Raw genomic sequence first — 27,124 nt, 5'->3', positions numbered from 1 at the left:
AGTGAATATCAGTAAAATAGCTGGTTGAGTTCACTGAGACTGAACTTTCAGTGTATGTCTAGATATTAATATCAGAGAAATGACAAAGTTCAGGATATGAAACCCTATTTAGTATTACTTCAGGCTTTGGCAACTTTGGTAAAGAATATAGTCTCACGATCCCTGGTCTCTTTGAAGTAGGAGCAAAAAGTGTAACACAACTAGTATCCTACGTGGACGGCAACTATCTACACATACCACTTCAATCGGCATATAAGAAACTACATAGTACAGAGACAGCATTAATTAAGGTTAGCAATGACATACTCAGATCTATTGATGCTAATCGCTCTGTAGTTCTATGATTGCTATTAGACCTCTCCGCCGCCTTTGATACTGTTGATCATTATATATTTCTCAAGCGACTACAAGTCTCTTTTGGTATTAAAGGTAAAGCTCTAGATTGGTTTAAATCCTACCTAAATAATAAAAATCAATTTGTTTGCATTAAATGGCAAGAATTCTTATCCTTATCGACTTTATTTTGGACCGCCTCAGAGATCAATACTAGGTCCTATTCTATACTTAATTTACACACATCCTCTTGGAGACATAATAAAGAAACATGACATGAACTACCACTTCTACGACACTATGACTCTCATATTTACTTTTCCTTCAAATCCACTTTGCAAGAAACTACACTATCATCTTCAAGAATTGATGCTTGTATGACAGATATCAAATTATGGATGTCTACCAATATGTTGAAATCGAACACTAACAAAACCCAATTGCTATTATTAGTTCACGACACCGGCTGTCTCTAAGTCTCTCTAAAGTAAAAGTTGCTAGCAATACCATTTTGCCCTCACAGTCGGCCATGAACATTGGAGTTGTCTTTGACAACCACATGGACATCAACGATCACATAAACACCACCTGTAAAGCTTGCTTAACAAACTTCTCCTTATTTCAAAAATTAGAAAGTTCCTATCTAAAGAAAACGCTGAAACATTAGTACATGCTTTGATCACCTGCAAGTTGGACCACTGGGACGACAGAACCGGGGGGGGGGGGGGGGGGGGGGCTTTAGCCCCCCACTTTTTGTGAAATTTTAATACATTTTCACTAAACTCAGTCCCCCCACCTTGCCATACAATGTCACTATTGAGCCCCTCCAATCAAAAAACTGCTCTGCCATCCCTGGACTACTGCAATTCTTTGCTCTATGGGCTCCATGCATGATACATTGTCTTCAATTAGTTCAAAATTGTGCCGCTTGCCTCTGCATTATGCAGAAAAGAAAATACGATCACCTTAGCCCGCTGATGAGAGCTTCATTGGGTTCCAGTGCAAGAAAGAATAGTATTTAAAATCTTGCTCATAACCTTCAAGGCATTAAATGGTTTTGCTCTAAGCTATATTCCAGAACTACTTGAAAAGCACACTCCTACCCGACAACTAAGATCAGCAAACAAATGTCTATTGAAAATACCATCTACAAATTTAAAGACCTATGGTAACAGGGCGTTCTCAGCTTCTGCACCTAGACTCTGGAACTCTGTACCTTTGCATATCAGGACTAGTATCACCTTATCTGAATTAATATCAAAATTGAAAACATTCTTATTCAAACGAGCTTACAGTGACATTTAGAACGTTTATCTTTCTTATGATTCATTTATTAATATATGTATAGTATATTAGTATTAATTTTCTATATTTTTCATTATATCATTACCATTATTATTATTTTTGCCATACATATTAATTGTCTTTTTGTTATTATCCATAGATATTTAATATAATTTTTATTGTAAATAGCATTAGATTTTTAGATTTTGGCTTAATAAATTATTATTTATTATTATTAAAATCCCCCCTTCTTCTTTGCTAAATGCCCATTTTTTCTTTCCTTTTTTTCACCATTTTATCCTTTTCCCCCTTAACTGTCTTCTCTTTTTGCTTATTTCTTCGGGCAACCTCCAAAGTTCATCATACTCTTATTCAGAGTCATAAAGATCGTTTAAATCTTGGGCTCCCTGTGGAAAAAGCAAGATGGCTTCCTTCTCGTAGCTTTGCGTCTATTTGAAGACTTTTCAACCCCTAATAGTGAACTACAGTCAAAACCTTGAATGCAAAATGACTAAAAAATCCAAAAAACCTGTCTAAGGTGATACCTTTGCTTCGAGCATGTTTAATATTCTTCATTCGGATAACTAGTAAAGCATTAAAGCTAATAACTTATTCACCAAAGTTCTCCAATACACACCACACTATCGAATTGTTTGACAAGCTAGAGGACGTAACGGAACATATTTGAATACAATAAAGCTCGTATATAGTATTTTATTTGCTTTTTTATCTTCGTTTCTCAATGTCATACCGATTATTTTTTGATATCGTTTACAAATGACTCGAGTGATCTCGAGTACTCAGCAGCACTTTGATCCTACACACAGCACTAAATATCCACTAAGAAACACAATACATCATTCCTGACTTACCTCACGTATCCGTTGACCAGAAAACAGTCTGTCTGTGCAGGAAAATCAACCAAAATGACAAGATATTATTCGAAAGAAAATGAGAACCATAGTTAATTGAGGGGAGTCAATTAACTATGTGAGAACCAAAAGCACGACTGTCACCAAGCACATTAAGTTAGTAACGTATGCGCATGCGCCACTAATCGTCAACGAAAACATTCAAGCTTTAATTTCTAAGCATTACATTGTAGTAAAAAGTTTTACTCACAAAAAATAAATCCTTAAGTATTGTTCAATAGATTAAAAGACATTTTAAAAGACAACTTGCAAGAAATGAGGTTAAAGGATCTGGGACCGTTTATTTTATTTTCCCAGGGGAGAGGGGTTGGGATGTTCTTATTTTCTGGAGGGGGTGATACGTTCATTTCAAAAAATCAGAACCAAGCAAATGGGCACACACAAATTAAACACAAAAACAAACAAAATCCGCAAAAGTCGCGCACTATCAAAAACAAGGGATGGCCAAGCAGGGCCAAGGACGAAAGGCGTTGGTGGGGGTGGGGAGGGTTGGAGTTCTAGCAGGGGTTTAATATCAAGGCGAATCTACATCCAACCCCTTCCCCGATGAAAATGAATTTCTATGGGAAGCAAATATACTTTCCCTTTGAAAGCCGTTCTTTAAAGGTAGCCTTGGTTTGCGCAAATGCCTTTTAACGATGTGAACATCATTCAATATGCTTTTTTTTTACCTGTACATGTGTGTGTTGGAGGGTGACCTTTGAAATGACTTCTCTGGGTAAATGCCTTGCGACAAGCGCACATTTAAATGGCTTTTCTTTAATATGTAACAATGTGAACATCATTCATATGCTTTTTTACCAGTATGTGTATGAAGGTGGCCCTTGAGGTGCCTTTTCTATAAGAAAATGCCTTGCGACAATACGAACATTGAAATGGCTTTTCACCACTGCTTCTATATGACGACCAAGATCACTTTTATGTGCAAACGACCTTATCGCAATACGAACAATGAAATGGCTTTTCACTGTTATGGATACGTAATACATGAAGATAAAGATAACTTTTGTACTGCAATAAGCGCAGAAGCTCCTTTCTAATTCCTTTCATCTGCTCTGGGTAAATGCCCATTCTCGTTAGCGCGTTGCCTTCCGCTGTCTGCCAACAGCGCAGGCTTTATAAACGAGAGGGGGTAAATGCAAAAGATAAAGAGCTAAAAATAGGGATTCCCCGCGCCCCTTGAAGAGCATCTTTGATGTTATTTTTAGAATCTTTGCATGCTGCCTCGCTTTTTCAACTCACTTCTCGGTGTTTGCAAATTGCTGGGTGTCAATCAGCTAATAAAAGTCTTCAAATCCGGCTCACAATATGCTGCCAATGGTGGCCAAACACTGACCATTATGTGCTGTCAACAGGAAAGAATTCTATATTGAAAACCTGTGATTAAAAAAGCTGATGAACATTGCGCGTGAGAAAGAAAATGAGGTTAAGAATGAAACCGGGCAATCGGATGAAACACTCTTTTACGTGTTTGATTTATTACTTCTCGTAAAAAAAACTTATCAAAATAGAAACATTGATATGGCTTTTAAGATTTAATTGGTATGTGTTCGTAGATGGCGACCAAGAACACTTTTCTGTATGAATGCCTTGTCACAAAACGAACATTTATATGGCTTTTCAACGGTATGTGTTCGTAATACATGAAGATCAAGAGACCTTTTCAATGCAAATGCCTTACCACAACGCGGACACCCGTATGGCTTTTCACCTGTATGTGTTCGTAGATGACCAACGAGAACAAATTTCTTTGCAAATGCCTTGTCACAATACGAACATTTATATGGCTTTTCACCGGTATGTGTTCGTAGGTGAATTTTAAGCTTATTTTTCCCTAAAAATGCCTTATCACAATACGAACATTCAAATGGCTTTTCACCGGTATGTGTTTGTAGATGACGAATAAGCACACCTTTCTCTATAAATGCCTTATCACAATACGAACATTCATATGGCTTTTCACCGGTATGTGTTCGTACATGGATTTTAAGAACGCTTTTCTGTGTAAACCACATGTGACAATACGAACATTCAAATGGCTTTTCACTGGTATATGCTTCTAGATGAGAACGATTTTGAAGAAACTCCTTCCCTTCTTTCATCTTAGTAATTATGGTACTCAATGACTCATCCATCTCAAGGTCTTCACTATCTTCATCAAGGTTATCGTGAACATCAGTGTTATTGAATGTGTTCTGCTCATTGACATCATTTGCATCACCATTGGTTACTTCTTCTTTTATTTCATGGCTTTTGCTTTCTCTAGTTTCCATTTCTCTTTGCTGAGGTTGTACATTTTGTACAACATCCTTCCTTCCTTTCATCTCAGTAATTATAGTACTCAATGACTCATTCATCTCAAAGTCTTCACTAACTTCATCAAGGTTATCGTCAACATCAGTGTTATTCAATGTGTTTTGCTCATTTACATCATTTGCATCACCATTGCTTGCTTCTTTTATTCCATGGCTTTCGCTTTCTCTATTTTCCATATTTCTTTCATTGTCAACATACATTGAGGTACAATGATTGACACAGCCATAGTCTTCAGTCTGTGTAGCCACACTACACAGCTCTTTTGATTTTGGAGTAACATGAATGGTCTGTACTCTCAGCATGGTGTCCTAGATTAGCAAGAAAAAAAAAAAATTAGCACCATCCTTGTTCTATAGCACTATCTGAAAGATTAAGGAATTTTCTTTGTATGTAATGGTGGACTCAGTCCCTAGGAGGACTGCAGTCAATATATCTTACAAGGTCAGGATAAGTTTACCAGGCTACAAATGGGTTATTCAGCTCAGGATGTAGACAGGTAGCCCAAGCTAGGTTTCTGTGGTGTCATGTTATAAGAAAATGTATGGCGATACTTAAAAAGCTCAATAAAATCGTCAAAATGTGAAATCAAGTAAAGCTTTAAAAACCTAGCTTGGGCTACCTGTGGATGGTATGGGAAATAAGAGGAATTAGGCCCCCCCTCTCAAATAAGCCTCCCCTCCCCTCCCCCTTAACAACTAAAGAATCACGTGTGCTGATTAAAGGTAATTTATTAAAGTCTTGATTGTTCAGAACATTTCTTTTTAGCTTGCTTTGTTAATGTTACCGTGTTTTAGTTTTGCTATTCACAATAATCGTAAATTATACTTGAGAGACTAACACAGGTGAATCAAATAATAAAAATGCCATGTACATCATGCGAGACAGTCAATAGTACAGGGTTCGCTGAGGTAACCACTTAAAATTCAAGGGCTATTCAAGGAGTATACAAGGACCCAAAAATGAATTTTCAAGGAGTATGTTCAGCTAACTATGCCAAGGTTTTACACGGTGGTTGCACATGGTCGACTTTCAGATTTTCCGATCTTTCTGACTAGATCTATTTCAGAACCATGCAAGTAATGATCAAAGCACAAATTCAAGGAGTTTCACTGAAATCAAAAAATTCAAGAGCTTTTCAAGTGCCCTTGAAAACGTGAATTAAATTCAAGGAGTTTTCAAGGAGCTTAAGGAGTAGCACGAACCCTAATAGTAATGCTTCCATTTAATTCTGAGTTACAATCATATTACATCCTTACATCCAGCGTACAACTTACTGCATTTTGACTAAATCAATAAGCCCCCTCTCTCCAATAAGCCCCCCTCAAACGTGCCTGAAATAATTAAGCCCCCCGGATGGCTAAATAGAGGATTTACAGCATAAAGAAATGGCAGAATAATTAATCTGATTAATTTATCAAGAACAAACTAACCTCAGAGACAGAAGGATCTGCATGCCAACTGGGTTCCACAGTGACGATGTTGTTATAAAACAAAAAGTCCATTTCATCTGAGTCCCTTTCTTCTGTCTTTATATGGACATTTGACTCCATTTTACTAAAATAAATATCAAGTCATATTATTAGCAAGGATGTATTATGAAATGAAAGGTAAGACTGCTGAGCAAGGAAGGCAGATTGTGGCTGTGCAATGGATCCTTCTACATTTCTCTAACACAGGGCTCGAAGGAGAAAACTATTGTAGCCTGCCATAGTAAAGGAGCATGGTAAAAGAAGGTCATTCCCATACATTTTGCATGCCATTTTATTATTCATTTGGCAGTGCATCATTATTTTTGCCTGCCAAACCAAAATGCACATATGAGGTATTGAAAATAACAATCACGCACAATAATGCAAATACAGCAGTGGTGTTGATGTTGACTGTATAGTAAATTAGTAAAGTCCCCCCTTCTTCCTTGCTAAATACCCATTTTTTCTTAGTTTTGTTTTCCAGTCCCCCCCCCCCTAATTGTTTTCTCTTTTTGCTTATTTCTTCGGGCAACCTCCAAAGTTCATCATACTCTTATTCACAGTGATAAAGATTTTTTAAATCTTGGGCTCCCTGTGGAAAAAGCAAGATGGCTACCTTCTCGTAGCTTTGTCAGTCTATTTGAAGACTTTTCAACCCCTAATAGTGAACTATAATCGAAAACTTGAACGCAAGATTATTAAAATATCTATAAAACTTGTCTAAGGTGATACCTTTGCTTCAAGCATGTTCAATGTTCTTCATTTGATGAACTAGTAAAACATTAGTAGTAAGGTAATAGTGTTCGCATCACTATATTTTTTCACCAAAGTTCTCCAATACACCTCACTATCGAAATGTTTGACAGGCTAGAAGAAGTAACGAAGCATATTTGAATACTATAAAGCTCGTATATAATATTTTATTTGCTTACTATCTTCGTTTCGTTTCTCAATTTCACACATATTATTTCTTGATATCGTTTACAAATGACTCGAGTGTACTCAGCAGCACTTTGACCCTACAAACAGTACTAAATATCCACTTAGAAACACAATACATAATTCCTGACTTACCTGACGTATCAGTTGACCAGTAAACAGTCTGTTTGTGCAGTGAAAGCAAACAAAATGGCACGAGATTCGAAAGAAAATGAGAACCAAACACAACCGGTTGCCAATCAGAAGTTGGAATATGCGCATGCGCCAAATTGTGAAAGAACCAAACATCCCGGTTCGGCTCCAAAATCAGGCCAAGGTTTACATGGAAAAACATTGTGGTACAAAAAATATCTTGGGAATTGTTCAATAGATTAAAAGACATTCTTCTAACGTTCAAGAGATGAGCATTGAGGATACGGGAACGCTCACTCGTAAAAAAACACCGGGAAACAAGAGAGGTCGACTTGGGGCAAGTCTAAGTCGTGAGAGATTTTTCAACAATTGAAGATATAAAGTTCGTATCTCCGCGCGACCATTTAATATTCTGTTTCTGGGGTGAACCAGGGATCTTGCAGGGGAGGTGCACTGGCAATGATTTGTAGAACCCCCCCCCCCCCCCCCCGAAATAGCAGGACCAAAAATAAATAAATAAATAAATAAATAAATAAATAAATAAATAAATAAATAAATAAATAAATAAATAAATAAATAAATAAATAAATAAATAAATAAATAAATAAATAAATAAATAAATAAATAAATAAATAAATTTAAAAAAATTAAAAATAGCAGAACCAAAAGAATATATATAAAGGGATAATGGGTGAGTAATTCTTAAAAATGCTATAATATGCCGATGGAAAATGGTCTTCATTTAATCAAAAAACATTTACATGCAATTTTAAAGCAAAAGAAGATGGATGAGCGGACTTTAAGCTTTTATTGGGGGGGCGGGATGAGGAGTGCACGTGCACCCTGTGCTCCCCCCTGGTTACCGCCCTATGTTTATTAAATAATGATCCATAAAATAAACTAGGCTTTCGCAAAGTCCGCCGCCCGCTCTAAAAAAACACCGGCAAACAAGAGAGGTCGACTTGGGGCAAGTCTAAAAATCAACTTAATAAGCTTTTTATTATTATAAAAAGTTTTTATTTACACACCTATTTCAAAAAACGTTGTCGGTCGGAGATCTGAAATCTGAAACCGAAAGGAATTGTGGGTTGTAAGCTGTAAATTGTTTGTGGTTTTAATAAGTAGTTCGCAAAAAGTTAATATCTTGATATACTAACTTTGAGCGATGACCTGCACTGGCAAACTATCTGCGTAAGTGTATATTGAATTTTTAACAAGAAAACACTCCGTCCCCCACAATTCCAATCGGTCTCAGATTTTTGATTTCAGATATCCAACCGACAACTTTTTTTGAAATAGGTGTAAATAGCCTAAATACACAGATTGAACGATAATTTCACAAGTAAAAATAACATGTTAGAGTAACCACAGTAAATCCGTGAAACTTTAGTAATACTAAATAGCACAATTTCATGCAAATTACATTGTTTTCTATTGTTTAACTAGCACTATTCTATTGTGTACTATTTAGATAAGTGTTTCACGGATTTACTGTGGTCACTCTATTCTTTTCACATGTGAAAATATCAGTTTTTAAATAAGGAGAAATATAGGTATTTTATGGATAATCATATGATAATAATAATTATTATTATTTTATTCCAACCTCAGGATAATTAGATGGATTTCAAAAGTCATAGTTTTCGCTCGCTTTGGGGTTGCTATCCAGAATCGACAAAAAAACAAAACAAAAAAAAAAACAACAACAAACAAACGGAGGACAGAAAAAGACCTTTGCTGGCAGACGGTAAGTCGTGTATGACTTTCAAAAAAGAATCGTAAGCCACACTGATCTTCCGAATTAGTTCGGCAGCATTGGACAAAACTCGGAATGTGTTCGTAGATGACGACCAAGATTATTTTTCCGTGAAAATGCCTTATGACAATACGAACATTCATATGGCTTTTCACCGGTATGTGTTCGTAGATGACAGCCGAGATCACCTTTCTTTGAAAATGCCTTGTCACAATACGAACATTTATATGGCTTTTCGCCAGTATGTGTTCGTAGATGACCAATAAGAACAAATTTCTGAACAAATGCCTTGTCGCAATACGAACATTCATATGGCTTTTCACCGGTATGTGTTCGTAGGTGAATTTCAAGCTTATTTTTCTCTATAAATGCCTTATCACAATACGAACATTCAAATGGCTTTTCACCGGTATGTGTTTGTAGATGACGAATAAGCACACCTTTCTCTATAAATGCCTTATCACAATACGAACACTGATATGGCTTTTCACCAGTATGTGTTCGTACATGGATTTTAAGAACGCTTTTCTGTGTAAACCACATGTGACAATACGAACATTCAAATGGCTTTTCACGGGTATATGTTTTTAGATGACAACGATTTTGAAGAAGCTCCTTCCTTCCTGTCATCTTACTAATTATGGTACTCAATGACTCATTCATCTCAAAGTCTTCACTAACTTCATCAAGGTTATCGTCAACATCAGTGTTATTGAATGTGTTCTGCTCATTGACATCATTTGCATCACCATTGGTTACTTCTTCTTTTATTTCATGGCTTTCCCTCTCTCTAGTTTCCATTTCTCTTTGCTGAGGTTGTGTATTTTGTACAACATCCTTCCTTCCTTTCATCTTAGTAATTATGGTACTCAATGACTCATTCATCTCAGAGTCTTCACTAACTTCAGCAAGGTTATCGTCAACATCAGTGTTATTCAGTGTGTCCTGCTCATTGACATCAATCGTAACATCATCGCTTGCTTCTTTTATTTCATGACTTTTACTTTCTCTATTTTCCCTATCTCTTTCATTGTCAACATACATTGAAGTACAGTGAGTGACACAGCCGTAGTCTTCAGTCTGTGTAGCCACACTACACAGTTCATTTGATTTTGGCGTTACATAACTGGTCTGTACTCTCAGCATGGTGTTCTATATTAGCAAGGAAAAAAAAATTAGCACCATCCCTGTTGTATACCACTATCTAAAAGATTAGGAAATATTCTTTGCATGTAATGGTGGACTAAGTCCCTAGGAGGACAGTAAATGAAAAAAGGTAAAGCACCTATATTAACGTCGGTAGTTCCTTCAGTTGAAATTCAACTGCTAGCAATGGAAGCTGACGGTGCGCACTTTACCCCCTCTCACCATTTTGTTTTAAGAGTATTTAAAGCTGAAGCTACACGGATTAGAGAGACGTTGAAACAGATGTGGAGATCCTAAGGATCGAACCATGGACCTCAAGCTCTGAAGGTCGCGCACTAACCAACTGAGCTACGCCTGCCTATATCTTACAAGGTCAGGATAAGTTTACCAGGTTACAAATGGGTTACTTAAAACTTTATTTAACAATTATTCGCCGAAGGCAAAGTGAATATGGGGGAATATTTACCAACACGCGAGCAGCTTCTTCTTTACTTTTTAAGGGGAAGCACTGGTGACAGCGCTGCTAATGCGCCGCCTCTCACCAATGTGGCCAGAGTTCAAGTCCTGCCGATCACGATGTCGTATGTCAGTAGAGTTGTTTGTTGGTTCTCTCCTGTGCTTCAAGGGTTTTCCTCTGGGTCCTCCGGTTTTCCTCCCTCCTCAAAAATCAACTTCTAAATTCTAATTTGATCTCTGGGCTTTCACTTAAATTGGAGCCTAGCTCTGTTGTGATTGTCCCATGCTGTGATACGACAGTGAAAAGCTTTGTAGATTTTTAATAAATTGGAAATTTCCCTGACCAAAATAAAAATTCCCTGACAATTCCCTGACCTTGAAAAATATTCAGAATTCAATGACTTTTCCCTGACCATGGGAACCCTGATAAAATAAGAATACAAAGAAATGGCAGAATAATTAATCTGATTAATTTATCAAGAACAAACTAACCTCAGAGACAGAAGGATCTGCATGCCAACTGGGTTCTACAGTGACAATGTTGTTATAAAACAAAAAGTCCATTTCATCTGAGTCCCTTTTTTCTGTCTTTATATGGACATTTGACCCCATTTTACTAAAATAAATATTAAATTCCATTATTAGCAAGGATGTATTATGGAGTGAGATGTCAGACTGCAGAGCAAGGAAGGCAGATTGTGGCTGTGCAATTTCCTGGGGTAGGCCTCTGTGTGTGTGTGTGGGGGGGGGGGGGGGGGGGGGGGGTATGAAATAATTTTTGGAACTACACAATGGGTCCTTCTACATGATTTTCTCTAAAATACCTTATTAGCTACAGGTATAAATTCTTATTTTGCCAAGACAAATGCAGGGCATTTATGTTTCAAATATTTGGTTATAAGCCCAAATATTTAACAATTATTTATGAAGGGTGAGGTGAATATCAGTGAATAGTTACCTGTTTGTAGCTCACTGAGACTGAAATGATTAACTGTTTTAGTGTATGTCTAGATATTAATATCAAAGAAATGACACAGTTCAGGATATGAAACCCTATTAGTACTATTCCAGGCTTTGGGAACTTTGGCAAACCTCATAATTACTACTCAAAAAGTGAATATGGTATCATAAGCCCTCTTGGGCTCCCTGTGGAAGAAAGCAAGATGGCTTCCTTCCTGTAGCTTTTTCAGTCACCGTCTATTTGAAGACTTTTCAACCCCTTATAGTTAACCAAAGTCAAAAACTTGAAAGCAAAATTATTTTGAAATCCATAAAACTTGTCTAAGGTGATACCTTCGCTTCAAGCATGTTCAATGTTCTTCATTTGATGAACTAGTAAAGCATTTAGTAGTAAGCTAATAGTGTTCGCATCACTATATATTTTCACCAAAGTTCTCCAATACACCTCACTATCGAAATGTTTGACAAGCTAGAAGAAGTAACGGAAGATATTTCATTACAATAAAGCTCTTATATTTTACTTTAATCGCTTCTCAATTTTATACAGATTATTTCTTGATATCGTTTACAAATGACTCTCGGAGTAGTCAATCGATAAAAATCGATATCGATTTTGCCGATCGATAAATCGATAACAATCGATACCGCTGATTTGATTGATATCGATTGTATTTATCAATCGTTAAAAATCGAACTCACACTAAATTTTTTTATCGATTTTTATCGATTGATTGATTATATACATATCGTTTTTTTTCGATTTATGTTCTTGAACAATTTCTATCGAAGAGGGTCGTGTGGCTACGGATTTACACCACCGACAATTACTTTTTCGTAACTATAGCTTGACACAAACTAGGAGTTTGTTATAGTGATCAGTGAACAGACAGCAAAAGTACTTGCGCCAGTAAACACGACGAACGACGTAAACGAATGAACAAGCTTTAATAATGAAACGTAGTCGCAAGATGGCCGACCAATAACAACAGTAATGAACAGGCGTCACTGGCGCGGGCGCGCGCGCATGACAGGCACAAATGTCCGCGGGCACAACGGGCTCGCTGGCGCAGTATCTTCTTCTTCCTTATTTTCTGTTAATTAACTGGATAACAAAGTTATTATGGTTCATACATCTACAGGTCGCATAATGTCTCAATATAGGAAGTAGTCCTTGAGGTAGGCTGGGGGTTTGCGTGTTCGTTGTGGTCTCGAGGGAGATTCTTCGCTGCTGAGTTCGTTGTTGATGGGCAGTGGGACGGTGAGAGTGACTTGCGAGGGTGGTGGGTCTTGCTCAGTTGTTTCTGGGGTTGTGTTGGTGTCTTCTTCCGATGCGTTGTCTTGATTGTTTGGTTTACACCAGCTTGGTAAGTCAACTTCGTATGGGCGGATAAGTTCCGATGGGGGTGTTGGTGGACTTGGTTCTTCTGACGCTAACGTTGGGTCTACGGTGGCGAAGTCTTCGTCGGCATCGTTGTGGATTACTTGAGTACTAGTGTGGGAGGAGGCGAGGGGAGCGGGAACGGCATAGCACTCACATAGCTTGACCTTGTATGATGTGGCGCGAAGTTGGGATCCGGTGAACTTCTTAATGTAACACCAAGGGTCGCTCACTTCTGTAACGATGTAGCGGTCACGAGCACGTAGTTTGTCGCGGTCAGCGATCAAATAAACTATGTCTCCCACTCGAATCTGTGGCTGAGGTGCGGCAACTCCGTGTTTGTCTTTGGACTTTTCGCTGTGGGGATGGTTAGTGGACCTCTTCTGGTGCTGCGCTACTATATTCTGGTAGTCAGATAGTGGGAGTTGGTCACAGGTGTATTGACTGCGCTGTGTCCATAGTTCACGAGCGGAGAGACCTTGATGGCGTAGGCGAGAGTTGAGACGAGCTGTTGCTAGTGCGAGGCCAGTAGAAGTAATGGGTCCACCTCCGGGCTCCTGTCGCAGAAGCTCTTCTTCTAGCTCTTGAATAGCCTTTTCGGCGACTGGGTTCTTATTCTTATTCTTTATGCGACCAACATCGAGCCAAATGTTCAAGTGTTTTAGACCGTCGTTGTTGCTAAGAGATAAGAAGCTTGGTGCAGGGTCTACTCGAATGACTGCTCTTGGACCGTCCAAAGGGTGTAGTTCCACAATGAGGCGTGTAAGGGCGTCGCGCAGGGTGTCGTACTTTTCGTCTTGTATTAAACAAGTGTTGGTGTAGGATGTCGAACACTCTCTGAGTAGTAAGATTGCTTGTCGTTGTCGTTTGATAACGTCAGCAGCGAAGGATATGCCGACGACGTCGGGTGGTTCTTCAGATGATTGGTTTACGAGAGAACTTGGAAACTTCCGTAAGGAGGCACATGGGTGGCATGACGAGGATACCCTGGTTAGGGCACTGTTCATGTCTAACGCAAAGAAGTGGCGTAGTACAACCATCTGAAGCTGGTTGCGAGATGGATGGTTTAGACGAACGTGGAGAGCTGTGAGAAGACCATCAAGTACGGACCGTGGTACTACTATTGCCTCAGATGAGGGGGTGAAAGGTTGGTTGCGTTTGACTACTAGAATGCCGTCTTTGGAGATGGACGTTACGTTTAGATAGCGTTTGATGTCTTTTATGTTAGTCAGTTTCTTCGAGGGTCTAGTTCCTTGTTTCAGATGGGCATGGACTCTGCGGAGGTCGGGACATCCGTTTTGGATTTCTCGCCAGGCTGATCTCGTGGTGAATGGAAGTGACTTGGTGTTGTCGATGATGTCTTGAACGGACACGTCACGGACGACAGAGTCTTCTGTTTCTTTGATGAAACTGCACACCTGGCATGTTGGTTCTTGGCACTCTGGAGCGTTGCGGCTCGTAAAGTCTGAAGGGAGGTTAGCCGTACCGGCCAAATGCTGCAACGTGACTTGATATCGGCTAACGGTAGTTAGGAATGATGTTACCCGAGGGCTTGCGGAAAATTCGCCGCGACAGAGTTTATTGATGGCTTGGACGCATGGTTTGCTGTCAGTGAGTACGCAAGTACGGTGTTCAGACTGTATTATAAACGGGCTGAAGTGCTTGACGGCCGCGGCGATACTCAGTGCTTCAATTTCACAGGGCAGCCAGTTGACTTGGTGTTTGCGGAGTTTTGCGCTGAAAAATCCGGCAAGATAGAGGTTGTTCTCACGGGACACATATAGTGTTGCTCCGAGGCCACGTTTGGTTACGGAGCCGTCTGTTACGATCCATAAGGAGTCGGATGGACGTGGTAGAGCGATGGCTTTGGTTGACGTGAGGGCCTGCTGAGCAGCTTTAAACTTGTGGAGAAGACTTTCGTTCAACGTAAGTTTGTCTTGTGACTGGAGACCCGAGATTGCGCCTTCGAGGGGGTCGATTAGGGAGGAACACTCTGGTAGGACGCGGCTAAGGACTTTGTAGGACCCGATAAAAGAGCGCATGCCTTTGACGGTAGTTGGAGGAGGACAAGATGCAAGAACCGCGACGCGATGAGGACTTGCAGATAGTTTGCCTTGGGACCACACCCATCCTAATATGGTGGTGGACTTTGGACAGATGACCGTTTTAGTTGGTGAGAGTCTAAGGTTGCACCTGTCAAGCTGTTCCAGGACCCGTGCCCAGATAGGTAGAAGGTCTTCGGGGCTTGCTCCTCCGCAGTACAAGTCGTCTGCTATCTTTGCCACGCAGCCTTCTTGGATGAAGTCACCAAGTACTCGACACATCATCTCTTCGAGTGCTGTTTCTGAGCCGGGCATTCCCATTGCGGAGCGGCAGTAAACGCGTACGCCACGAAATGGTGTGGCTACGCCGCAGTACTTCCTGGATTCTTTAGCAAGGGGTATTTGGTAGAAGGCGCGGCTGAGATCAGACTTTATCAGGAACTTCCATGGTGCAATGGTGCGTAGTGTGGAGTCAACGTCTGGCATGAGTGATGGTTGGGGTTTGCTGTACCGTCCCACGTCTGCAAAGGCAGTGACGAGGCGATGACCGCCAGAGGGTTTCTTTATGAGGAAGGAGGGGTTCAGGTATTCTACTGCCACGTCGATATCTTCGGGTTTTTGGAAGACTTGGTCTCTTTCCAGTTCGTCAAACTTCTCTTGCAGCTCTATTAGTTGGTTTCGAGAGTATTGAGGAAGGCGCCCTTTACGTTGGGGCGGCTGTACCGGTCCCATGTTTACGCGGGCTTCTATATGGCCCGCTGCTCCGTTGTACCCTGGAATGTCCGGTTTGAAGACGTTGTCGTATTTCTGTAGGACCTTCTGGAATTGGTCACGCATGGAACTTGTAAGTAGCTTGTCTGGATCTAGACTTACGCTGCCTGAGGACGGCGGGGTAGGCTTTACTTCTGTAACGGGGAGTGTTGAGGGTGGAGCCGCTTCGGGAGGAGTCGCTGGGACGGTTGGGCGGGCCCAGCAGATGTGGTCGTGGCGTCGGACGGTGTATGGTTCGTCGGACGTGTTGGTAATTCGCACTTTACCTCCGACTGTATCTATGACTCGTGGTTGGGGCCATGGGTTTTCGCTGGGTGGAGGGCGTTTGAGTTGGGACGTATCACTACGGGGTTCAATGGCGATAGTGTTGTCAGTTCCCAGCTCGGGGGGGACGTCAACTTCTAGGTAATCTCCAGGCCAGATAACGGTGGTGGGCGACGATGAACGTAACACATACGACGTGGCGTGGCGTATGGTGTGAGCCTGAGTGCTGTGTTTTTCATCGGTGTGGTACAAGATGGTTTCGGAGCCTTGTATAGTTATCTGTTGAGTGGCTGGGCGAACTGAGATGTCGTTCGCGATGAGGAAGGGTATTCCAGCGAGTATGTCAACATCTATGTCCTCTACTACGAGGGCGTCGAGCGCGAGTTTCTTGTTGGAACGAGAGAGCAGGACGTGTACTTCGCCAATAACGGTCAGCGGTGTCGTACCATCGGCTTGCAATGCTTGTTGGGAAGACTTTTCGACGGTAAGACCAAGTGTCTGGGCAACGGACGCTTTAATCATGCTGGTTTCGGCGCCGGTGTCGAGGGTCAGCCTCACTGGGTGTTGTCGATAGAAGGCGTTGAGTAGGGGTGACCTTCTGGTGCTGACCCTTCGGGAGATGGAACGTGCGGACGGAAGGGCTGACGCTTCACTGTCAACTTGATCAGGTGCGTACAGATCTAGGTTATCGTCGTCTTCTTCTACTTCCTCTTCATAGTTGGTTGTCGAGCGAGTCTTGGCGAGGAAGAGTCTGTCCTCAGGAGGTAAGTAAGGGCACTTACTTAGGAAATGCTGTTGATCTGCGCGGCCTGCTTCTTTGCATAGTGGGCATGACCTGGGGCGTCTGGAAGTCGTTGGGCGGCGACTGTTTGGCAATTTGTTTGGTTCACGTGAGGCAGGGAATCTAAATTTTGACGCTGTAGCGCGTAGTATCTTGGAATCAGCGGCTGTGCGTAGTTCGTCAAGCAGTGAGTCCAACGCTTGGGAGATTTCTGGTTTTATCGATGCGAGGGTTCTGGAGCGAAGTTCCGTGCCATATCGTTGTTTTACGAGGTTTGGTAAGTCCGGGTGGATTAGTCTAAGCCAGGTGAGAACGATCATATTTTCAAGACTGGGTGTTGATTCCTCGTCGGCGGTTATAATCTCGCCATGGTGGGTGATATTGCCATTAGCGATGAGGAGATTGTCTTCGACGAAGGACATCAGTCGTTGAAAGAGGTCTTCTGGGCGTTCGTCATGTTCCAGTTTAATGTTATTAAAGTCGATAAAGTGTGCTCCGGTGGACTGGAACCCATAATGCATGCGAATCATTTGCCAGATGGAGTTGATAGATGTTGAGTTCTTGACAATTGAATTTCTAGAGATAACTGGGCAATAATTAGCGATTTGGCCAAGCATCAACTCCAGATGGGTACACTTTTGCTGTGCTGTTCGACGTCTAGCGACAGGGACTGCTTCACCGTCATCAGTAAAGCCTCTTAGAGGGCCTCGAGATTTCTTTAGCCACGTCACGGTATCACCAAGGAAGGATGCGAAATTTACGTCGAGAGATAATGTATACTGTAGGTTTTGTCTCCATGCTTCGAAGGAAGTGATTGTCTCGTTTTTAGTCAGTGTCCATTGTTTTGGTGCTCTTGTTGAAGTCATTTTTGGAGTCGATGGTTTGGGTGATTGTTGATGAGGCCGTGTGAATGTGTTTCGTAAGCTCTTGTGTACGTTTCTTGCTGTTCGTTTTCCAACCACCGTACAGGTTGGCTCGTTACGAGACTTCTGCTATTGATCGTTGTATTTATACTGTTGTTCGTGGGTCCTTTAATCGCTGCCACCACGCCAGTAAACACGACGAACGACGTAAACGAATGAACAAGCTTTAATAATGAAACGTAGTCGCAAGATGGCCGACCAATAACAACAGTAATGAACAGGCGTCACTGGCGCGGGCGCGCGCGCATGACAGGCACAAATGTCCGCGGGCACAACGGGCTCGCTGGCGTTGGATAATTAGCTGCCTGATCTACATATAATTACTTGTGAATTAATAGTTATAAAATCTATTGCACTATCATCGATATTTTCGAATACTTTCCGTGAAATAAAGCTGATTTTATGATTGTACTCATTATTGGATCAAATTAAAGCTGTCAAATCTTGATCGATAAAAATCGATTAAATCGATAAAAATCGAACTCACACCAATTTTTTTTATCGATTTTAAACGATTTCCCATAAAAATCAATACAAATCAGCTGATTTGTATCGATTTTTATCGATTGACTACTCCGGGATGACTCGAGTGATCTGGAGTACTCAGCAGCACTTTGATCCTACAAACAGCACTGAATATCCACTAAGAAACACAATACATCATTCCTGCCTTACCTCACGTATCAGTTGACCAGAAAACAGTCTGTCTGTGCAGGAAAATCAACCAAAATAACAAGATATTTAAAAGAAAAGGATTAGTGAACCAAACACAACCGGTTGCCAATCAGAAGTTGGAAATGTATGCGCATGCGCCAAATTGTGAAAGAACCAAACATCCCGGTTCGGCTCCAAAATCAGGTCAAGGTTTACATGGAAAAACATTGTGGTACAAAAAATATCTTGGGAATTGTTTAATAGATTAAAAGGCATTCTTTTAACTTGAAGAGATGAGGATTAAGGATCCGGGACCGTTCATTTCCTTTCTCAGGGGAGAGGGGTGGTGGTATCTTATGGAGGGGATGATAAAGGTAAAGTAGCTAAAGTGCGCACGAATATCGAAATGCATCATGACGTCATCCACCATGTGTTATGCATATAAATACACGAGAAAACCCATTTCAATCATTGAGCCTGTTGATTCAGATAAGGCATAAGGTTATCTTTTATGGAAGAGGCGCTATATAAGAAAAAAACATCATTGTTATCATTATTAATTTATTCCAACCTCAGGATAATCAGATATAATACAAGTTTTTTTCCTGGTAAAAGTATTAGTCGGGTCTTTTCCCAAGACCTGAGACTGACATATTAACTGACATACCATTAGAAAAATAAAAAATAAAAAAAATCTCGCTTTCGCACTAATTGGGGACACTTTTCGCTCGCACGCACTACCACTTTATTCAATATTCTATGCACACAACTCTCAACTCACACGAAAAAAGTCTTGTTAACCCTGCAAGCAGAGCTTGTTTTTCCTTTCACTTCATAGGGCTGAACATCCTCATCCCCCTCCTCCTCATCATGATGATAATAATAATTTATTTTGAAAGAGTTTTTACCAATCGACAATCTTAGATCCATATCAAGCTTCAACCAAAGTTGTGGCCCCAAAAACCTAATAGAATGTTTACCATTTAAGCAATAGAAAACTTTTTCCGTGTTTACATAGTCTGATAGCAACACGAGGGGAGGTTGGGAGAATTCGAGACGGTTATACAAACCCGAGACGTAGTCGAGGGTTTGCATAACTGTCGAGAATTCTCCCAACCCCCCGAGTGTTGCTATCAGGCTATGTAAACACAGAGAAAAAAGTTTTCTATTGCTTTTATAAAATAAATACTAACGGAAAACATTACCACTTGCAAGAAAATAAATCTTTATTTGAATTTGATTCTCATATCAAAATACAAATTCTCCATACATCACGAACTTCGATCGTTAGCCAATCAAATTTTGTGTAATAAACGACGAGGAGGCAAATGTGAAGCGAGAAAGAATCGCTAGCTATTTTAAACATTTATCATTCTAAAACTTTAAAACAAATACAAAGAAATGTCCAAAGATTGAATAGAAATCTTAACAAAAGATTTCAGAATTGATTATCTTTACGAAAGTGATCAAAAGTGGATAACAAGTGTCACTGTGAATGGAATTCTCGGTTGAAAGAAACGTGGTTTTGCTCAATTTGACAGCGAGAAAACATGGCAGCGAAGTTGATTGTTTCGTCTTGCCTCGAGAAGATATTTTGTGGAGCTGAAGAGCTATCGCTGGAAAACGTTTGAAGCTGCTGACTGTTTCCTTGAAATACTTGTATTCTTTATCGGGCGGTGCATTTAATAAATCATGAGAAAGCACGTCGCTGAACAACCGCAGCTGTCCTGACGGAGGACGTGTGTTGTAGCTCCTGAGGGAATTCTCTTTGCGGTGACCAACGAGAGATTGTCATGATATTACGATCAGAAAGACCTGCATGAGACCATAGGGTTATGCCTGTGGCCCTGACACAAGTCAAAATTTGGAACTTTGTCTTCAAAATACATTTTTGGGGGCGTTTTTTTCCTCGAAGGAAACTGTAAATTTTTAATTTTTGAACTTGTACCGGGAAAACACGAAAGTTGTGACGTCACAACTGTGTTTACATACCCTCATGCAAACATGGCTATCAACCAATCACAGCATGCGTACTATTTAATTTATTTTATAAAACTCACATTATCAAATCTAGGAATATTGAAGTCACTATTTCTGAGTGAATAGCCTGAACAGCTGGCTGGTATTTTTCTCCCCCGACCTACAACCAAAACGGAGGGCAGAAAAATGACCTCTGCTAGGAGAGGTCAGCCACACTGATCATCCGAATTAGTTAGGCAGTATTGGACATGACTCAGTATGTGTTCGTACATGACGACCAAGATTATTTTTCCGTGAAAATGCCTTGTGACAATACGAACATTCATATGGCTTTTCACCGGTATGTGTTCGTAGATGACAACCGAGATCACCTTTCTTTGAAAATGCTTTCTCACAATACGAACATGTATATGGCTTTTCTCCGGTATGCGTTCGTAGATGCGTTTTAAGATTGCTTTTTTCAGTAAACACCTTACCACAGTCCGAACATTTAAATGGCTTTTCACCGGTATGTGTTCGTAGATGACCATCAAGAGCACCTTTCTGTGTAAATGCCTTGTCACAATACGAACATTCATATGGCTTTTCACCGGTATGTGTTCGTTGATGAACTGTAAGACTACTTTTCTTTGTAAATGTCTTGCCACAATACGAACATTCAAATGGCTTTTCACCGGTATGTGTTCCTAGATGACGACCGAAATCACCTTTCTGTGCAAATGCCTTATCACAATACGAACATTCATATGGTTTTTCACTGGTATGGATACGTAATACATGAAGATCAAGATAACTTTTCCACTTAAATGCTGCATCGCAATAAGAGCAGTCATAAAGGATAGTATTCCTTTGTTGCTGAGGTTGTATATTTGGTAGAAGTTCCTTCCTAATTCCTTTCATGGTACTTAATGACTCATCCATCTCAAGGTCTTCACTAACTTCATCAAGGTTATCGTCAACATCAGTGTTATTCAATGTGTTCTGCTCATTTACATCAATCGTAACATCATCGCTTACTCCTTTTATTTCATGGCTTTTGCTTTCTCTATTTTCCATATCTCTTTCATTGTCAAAATACATTGAAGTACAGTGATTAACACAGCCGTAGTCTTCAGTCTGTGTAGCCACACTGCTCAGTTCTTTTGATTCTGGAGGTATATCACTATTCTGTACTCTCAGCATGGTGTTCTACAATAACAACAAGTAAAACATTAGCACCATCCCTGTTCTATACCACTATCTAAAAGACTAGGGAATTTTCTTTACACATGAATTGTGAGCTCAGTCCCTAGGAGTACAGTAAATATATCTTATGAGGTATAACTGTACCAGGTTGCAAAAGGGGTACTTACTTAGGGTACTTCTAAGCCATTATTACATTATTCAGGTTGGCATATTTCGTTTTTACAGAATTGGATGGGATGGGATGGGAGAGGAAAGGACAGGACAGGACAAAATAAAGAATAATTTATCTGAATAATTTATCAAGAACAAACTCACCTCAGAGACAGAAGGATCTTCTGGCCAACTGGGTTCTACAGTAACGATGTTGTACATCTCCATTTCATCCAAGTCCCTTTCCTCTATCTTTATATGGACATTTGACTCCATTTTACTACAATAAATATCAAATCTCATTATTAGCAAGGATGTATTATGAAGTGAGATGTCAGACTGCAGAGCAAGGACAAACAATGCAGGGTATTTATATTGGTTATGAGCCCAACTAAGACTGCAGAGCAAGGACAATCAATGCAGGGTATTTATATTGGTTATGAGCCCAACTAAGACTGCAGAGCAAGGACAATCAATACAGGGTATTTATATTGGTTATGAGCCCAACTAAGACTGCAGAGCAAGGACAATCAATGCAGGGTATTTATATTGGTTATGAGCCCAACTAAGACTGCAGAGCAAGGACAATCAATGCAGGGTATTTATATTGGTTATGAGCCCAACTAAGACTGCAGAGCAAGGACAATCAATGCAGGGTATTTATATTGGTTATCAGCCAAATGAATAAATTATAATTTAATTGTCATTTCCCATGTGCCATTTCGGTCACAGCTTCTATTTTCTATGTTTCTGAGCCCGACAACGATTCTTTAATTGAGTTTATGCAGAAACCCTAAATTTTCATAAACCAAGGAAATTATATGAGCGTATGTAAAAGCATCTTTCTTTGATGTTGAGCAACATCTATAATGTTAACCATCATCATCATCATCTGTGGTGATGATGATGATGATGATGATTATAATACAAGTGATACAGTGATACTGAGCATTAGCTCACATCTCATGGACATCATTTTGTAAACAAGTAAATTGATATTGTCTTTCTGTTAAGTTATGATTGTTCAGAGCAAGCTTCAAGACTAGCTGCTAGAATTATAACTGGATCAAACTTTGGAGTCAGATCAGTCTAAAACAACTTGGCTGGAAAGACCTTAATGAAAGGTACAAAAGTCAATTCACCTTTTCACCGCTAGCCGTCACCGAGTATAAATTGTTTTGGATTGTGTTACTGTCACCAAAATGTTAGAACATTGTTGTTTCATTTCCATACAAATGTACTGACTCTAAATGAACTATTTACTTGGTTAATGCTTAGTTAGTTCTCTAAATACAAGTAAGAAATCATTTTTCTAGCTTGATTGAAGCTTTTCTTACTGCTGTTAAGAGAGCTAACTAAAGAAATCTGTACCCAAATTTTCTCTTTAAAGTCAGTGAATTTGTATGGAAATCTGAGAATGATGTCCGAACTTTTTGGTGACTGTAACACAATCCAAGCTAGCGCCGAAAAGGTGAATTGGCCAGTCTCATGTATAAAATCTGAAGTGACCATATTCCAAGTTATCTTTCTGAGCTCTTTGAGTATATGCACAAGGTTCATTCATTCATTCTTGCATTGCTTTCAAAATGGGCTCATCACTGACCTACAACAAATACTAAAGCCTAAAACAAAGAATTTCCTACAGGCACAGGAAAAAAACCGGATTCCCAAATTGGGAATTATTGGGAATTCCCTTGAATTCCCAATTCTAACACCAACGTTGGGATTTATTGTTGGGAATTTCCTTCTAATATCCAATAGAAAGAATCAGTGCCACGTTACCAATTTCGTTCTCTCTGGGAATTGGATGGGCATTCATTGGGAATTCAAGGAAATTCCCAAATTGGGAATCCGTTTTTTTTTCCCTGTGAGGGGGCCTATCTGTGGAATAACTAAAATCAATATCAGAGATGAGCACCTAATACTCCCATTTTGAGTTCACCTCTGCTCAGTCTTAGCCTGTGATTAGATTGTGTACAAATGTGGTATTTTCTTTCATTAAGGTCCATTGTATAGCAAGGAATGTACGCACTACAGAACAATATGAGTTGATTAATATGCCACAGGTTTTGGTTGAATAGCTGAACATTATAACACACAACCTAGACTAAGGCTGAGCAAAGACAACTCGAAACTGGAGTATTGTAAGCAATTTGTTTATATATTGTAATTATGCATAAAATTTTAGGCTTTAGTTTTAGCTTTTAAATTTATATTATTATTATTTATTGTTAGTTTTATGTTAGGGATGAGGGCAAAACAATTGTCATCTCACTGTACCTGATTTAGGGAGGAAGGGTGGTGTTACCCGGTACCCACCACCTCTGGAAGTGAAATCTTAGATTTTGTCACCAAACATCTCCAAAACTAAAAGCCAACCCATAAAAATGAATAGACTACCTGTCTGCACGTATGCTAAAAAAACATATTTGTGTATAGAAATTGCCACTACAGACCCCCAGTATTGAGCATTTGAACAAGTCTCTGAGGGGGGAGGGGGTATGTACCGGTACCCACCACCTTAATTCATAAAATCGGGTCCCTATTTTGGACCATTGTTTTGACCTCGCCCCTAACTGCTCTCTGGAAGAGCATAAAGTATGACAAGACTCTGTGTTAAAACAAAGGTTATTGGTGGTGGTGATGAGGGCTGCATAGGATGAGCAAAATCCCCCTCCCTCCTAGCTAAATGCCCATTTTTCCTTTGCTTTTTTTCTTCATTTTTTCCCCATATTTTTTCCTCTCATTATTGAGTTCTTCCTCCAACTGTCCAAGTTCGTCATTATTATTATTATTATTATTATTATTGACGCTGTAGAATTCATAGCGATAAAGATTTTTTAAATCTTGGGCTCCCTGTGGAAAAAGCAAGATGGCTTCCTTCTTGTAGCTTTGCCAGTCTATTGGAAGATATTTCAACCCCTAATAGTGAACTAAAGTCAAAAACTTGAATGTAAAATTATTTCAAAATCCATAAAAATTGTCTAGGATGATAACTTTGCTTCAAGTTTGTTTAATATTGTTCAGTTTGATGCACAGTAAAGCAGTAGTAAGCTTATATTCGCATCAATATATTCACCAAAGTTCTCGAATACACCTCACTATAGAATTGTTTGACAAAATAAAACTAGTAACGAAGCGTATTTGAATACAATAAAGCTCCTACATTGAACTTTATTTGCATACTTGTCTTCGTTTCTCAATTTCATACCGATTATTTCTTGATATCGTTTACAAATGACTAGAGTGATCTCGAGTACTCATCAGCACTTTGATCCTACAAACAGCACTAAATATCCAATAAGAAATCCAATACATCATTCCTGACTTACCTCACGTATCAGTTGACCAGAAAACAGTGTGTCTGTGCAGGAAAATCAAACAAATTGACAAGATATTATTTGAAAGACCATAAAAACCAAAAGCACAACTGCTATCGCTACCAAGAACAAGCCCAATGTTATTCCCCGACATCCTTACTGCGCATGCTTGATGAAATAAGTTTGTTACTGGGTTCCCTGTCTAAGGGGCTGTTTATATGGAGGCGAGCCAGCCGAGATAAGGTATTCTTCGAGTTACGATTTTGGAGTTACACATTTTTCGAGTTACGCGCTCGGACAAACCCATGTTTTGCGGGCCACGCCCACTTTGACATCTGTGCTTAACTCGATGACAAACAGAGTTAGAAATCAAACTCGAGTTACGTAACTCGAACCCAACAGATTGAACCTTATTTTAATGTTTATATGGGGAGACGGGCTGGCCCGCTTACCGAGATCTCGGTTGGGCGGTGCCGAGATCTCGGCAAGCGGGATGGAAAAATTCCCATATAAACGAGCCAGCCCGGTAAGCGGGCTGGATTTGATCCTACTGCGCATGCCGCCATGTTTTTTATTTTATTTTCGCGGGACGAGTTCGTATGCTAACGAGGCTGGATGATCACATGACTGATTTCATCCCGGTAATCGGGCTGAATTTTCCCATATAAACGCAATCCAAAATTCATCTCGGCCAAGCGGGCTAGCTCGCTTACTGGGCTGGCTCGCTCCATATAAACAGCCCCTAAAAATGGGTTGCGTGTCTCCGTGCCTTTTCTGCGTCAGAAAATGCCAAAATTGCGCAACAGTATCCAAGGGTATTTACGGCAAAACCCAAGAGTCCTTTACGGACATATGATACAGATATGCGCGTAAAGTCTGATTTATGTTCAAGTGTCAGTTACCAATGAAAGTCTACTATCAAAGTGATTGATTGGGGGTGGGGCTGCGAATTACGTGGCGGAAATTGTCTACGCATATTCTTTCTTAGTTTTTGCTGAAATTCAAGGCTCAGTGCAGGATTAGGAATAACTTGGGTGTATAAACTGACCTAGAAAGTTAAAGATGCCGTGAAAAGATCTTTTATTTGTCTACTCAAATTTTCAGTAATTTAGCTTCTCAAAGAAGTATTCTATTCGAGGCGGAAGCAATTTGAGAAAAACAAAAAAGAATTGTAAAAAAAAGAATGAAACGAAACAAAAGAAACGGGACAAATTAAAGGTACAAACTTTCGAGAGGTATATATATCTTATGTAATATTTTATATATATATATATATAATATATATAACAAAGTATGTAATGTGGTCTATACTGTTGAAACAGTGCTCGATGCGTAGGGATGCAGAGCAATAGATATATAGTAAAGATTGGATTAAAGACGAGACATGTTCACTGTAACTCCGAGTTTCGTGCTTACGCACTCATCAGACAGACTTTAATGAAACATATTCCTATTACTGTGATATTTATATACAAGAGGCGTAATGATTATTTACAAAAGAAGTATTGTTCGGAAAGGAGTTAATTAGCTAGGCCTGGATTTCTATTGTTCATCAGATAGAACTTGTTTTCATGTCGGCATCGGATCGCTTGTTTAAAAGAGTGTCGCTGTTTGCTTTGATGATAAGTAGCTTTTCTGTTAAGCACAGGTCACACCTCTTAGAAATGTTGCTGTATGGTCTGGCTGAAGTGATGATTGTCCATTCTATGTTGTAGTCTTTGTTGTTATCTTTAAGCTACTTATCATCAAAGCAAACAGCGACACTCTTTTAAACAAGCGATCCGAATTGATCTCCAAATGCCGACATGAAAACAAGTTCTATCTGATGAACAATAGAAATCCAGGCCTAGCTAATTAACTCCTTTCCGAACAATACTTCTTTTGTAAATAATCATTACACCTCTTGTATATAAATATCACAGTAATAGGAATATGTTTCATTAAAGTCTGTCT

At 39.8% G+C, this 27,124-nt stretch overlaps 4 protein-coding genes and 1 pseudogene across 6 annotated transcripts in view; all 5 read right to left on the bottom strand.

Moving 5' to 3' along the window:
* LOC116306409 (uncharacterized) overlaps positions 1–2,638 on the bottom strand; it is a 35,939-nt pseudogene extending 33,301 nt beyond the window's left edge. Inside the window, exon 1 of the transcript XR_016119302.1 lies at positions 2,490–2,638. The product of XR_016119302.1 is annotated as an uncharacterized LOC116306409 (transcript). The remainder of the gene's footprint in view (positions 1–2,489) is intronic.
* A 1,369-nt stretch (positions 2,639–4,007) lies between these two features.
* Positions 4,008–7,517, bottom strand: LOC148912607 (uncharacterized). The gene is made up of 3 exons (XM_089027328.1): positions 7,409–7,517; positions 6,296–6,419; positions 4,008–5,173 (listed from the first exon to the last, which is right to left on the bottom strand). Exons 2-3 carry the CDS (start codon positions 6,413–6,415, stop codon positions 4,085–4,087), a joined length of 1,209 nt encoding a protein of 402 aa, XP_088883454.1. The 5' UTR covers positions 6,416–6,419; positions 7,409–7,517; the 3' UTR covers positions 4,008–4,084.
* Positions 7,518–8,124: 607 nt separating this feature from the next.
* LOC148912605 (uncharacterized) lies at positions 8,125–18,659 on the bottom strand. Of its 2 annotated transcripts, XM_089027327.1 has the most exons (4): positions 18,558–18,571; positions 11,256–11,379; positions 10,774–10,871; positions 8,125–10,313 (listed from the first exon to the last, which is right to left on the bottom strand). In XM_089027327.1, exon 4 carries the CDS (start codon positions 10,305–10,307, stop codon positions 9,207–9,209), a length of 1,101 nt encoding a protein of 366 aa, XP_088883453.1. In that variant the 5' UTR covers positions 10,308–10,313; positions 10,774–10,871; positions 11,256–11,379; positions 18,558–18,571; the 3' UTR covers positions 8,125–9,206. The 2 variants fall into 2 exon arrangements, with proteins under 2 accessions (XP_088883453.1, XP_088883452.1); XM_089027326.1 differs by lacking the exon at positions 10,774–10,871 and having other exon boundaries at positions 18,558–18,659.
* Positions 12,634–18,136, bottom strand: LOC148912606 (uncharacterized). The gene has a single exon (XM_089027325.1). It carries the CDS (start codon positions 17,823–17,825, stop codon positions 12,876–12,878), a length of 4,950 nt encoding a protein of 1,649 aa, XP_088883451.1. The 5' UTR covers positions 17,826–18,136; the 3' UTR covers positions 12,634–12,875.
* A 1,085-nt stretch (positions 18,660–19,744) lies between the features above and the next one.
* On the bottom strand, positions 19,745–25,315 carry LOC116297673 (uncharacterized). Its single transcript, XM_089027329.1, has 3 exons — positions 25,184–25,315; positions 22,017–22,131; positions 19,745–21,704 (listed from the first exon to the last, which is right to left on the bottom strand). The coding sequence occupies exons 2-3, from the start codon at positions 22,125–22,127 to the stop codon at positions 20,745–20,747; spliced, it is 1,071 nt and encodes a 356-aa protein (XP_088883455.1). The 5' UTR covers positions 22,128–22,131; positions 25,184–25,315; the 3' UTR covers positions 19,745–20,744.
* Between the last annotated feature and the right edge of the window lie 1,809 nt (positions 25,316–27,124).

This window comes from Actinia tenebrosa, unplaced genomic scaffold, assembly GCF_029948245.1.
Source record: "Actinia tenebrosa isolate PJP-AT-01 unplaced genomic scaffold, QUT_ActTen_1.0 PGA_scaffold11__36_contigs__length_13525064, whole genome shotgun sequence".
NCBI classification, from domain to species: Eukaryota; Metazoa; Cnidaria; class Anthozoa; order Actiniaria; family Actiniidae; genus Actinia; species Actinia tenebrosa.
This window is presented reverse-complemented; position numbering and strand designations above follow the sequence as displayed.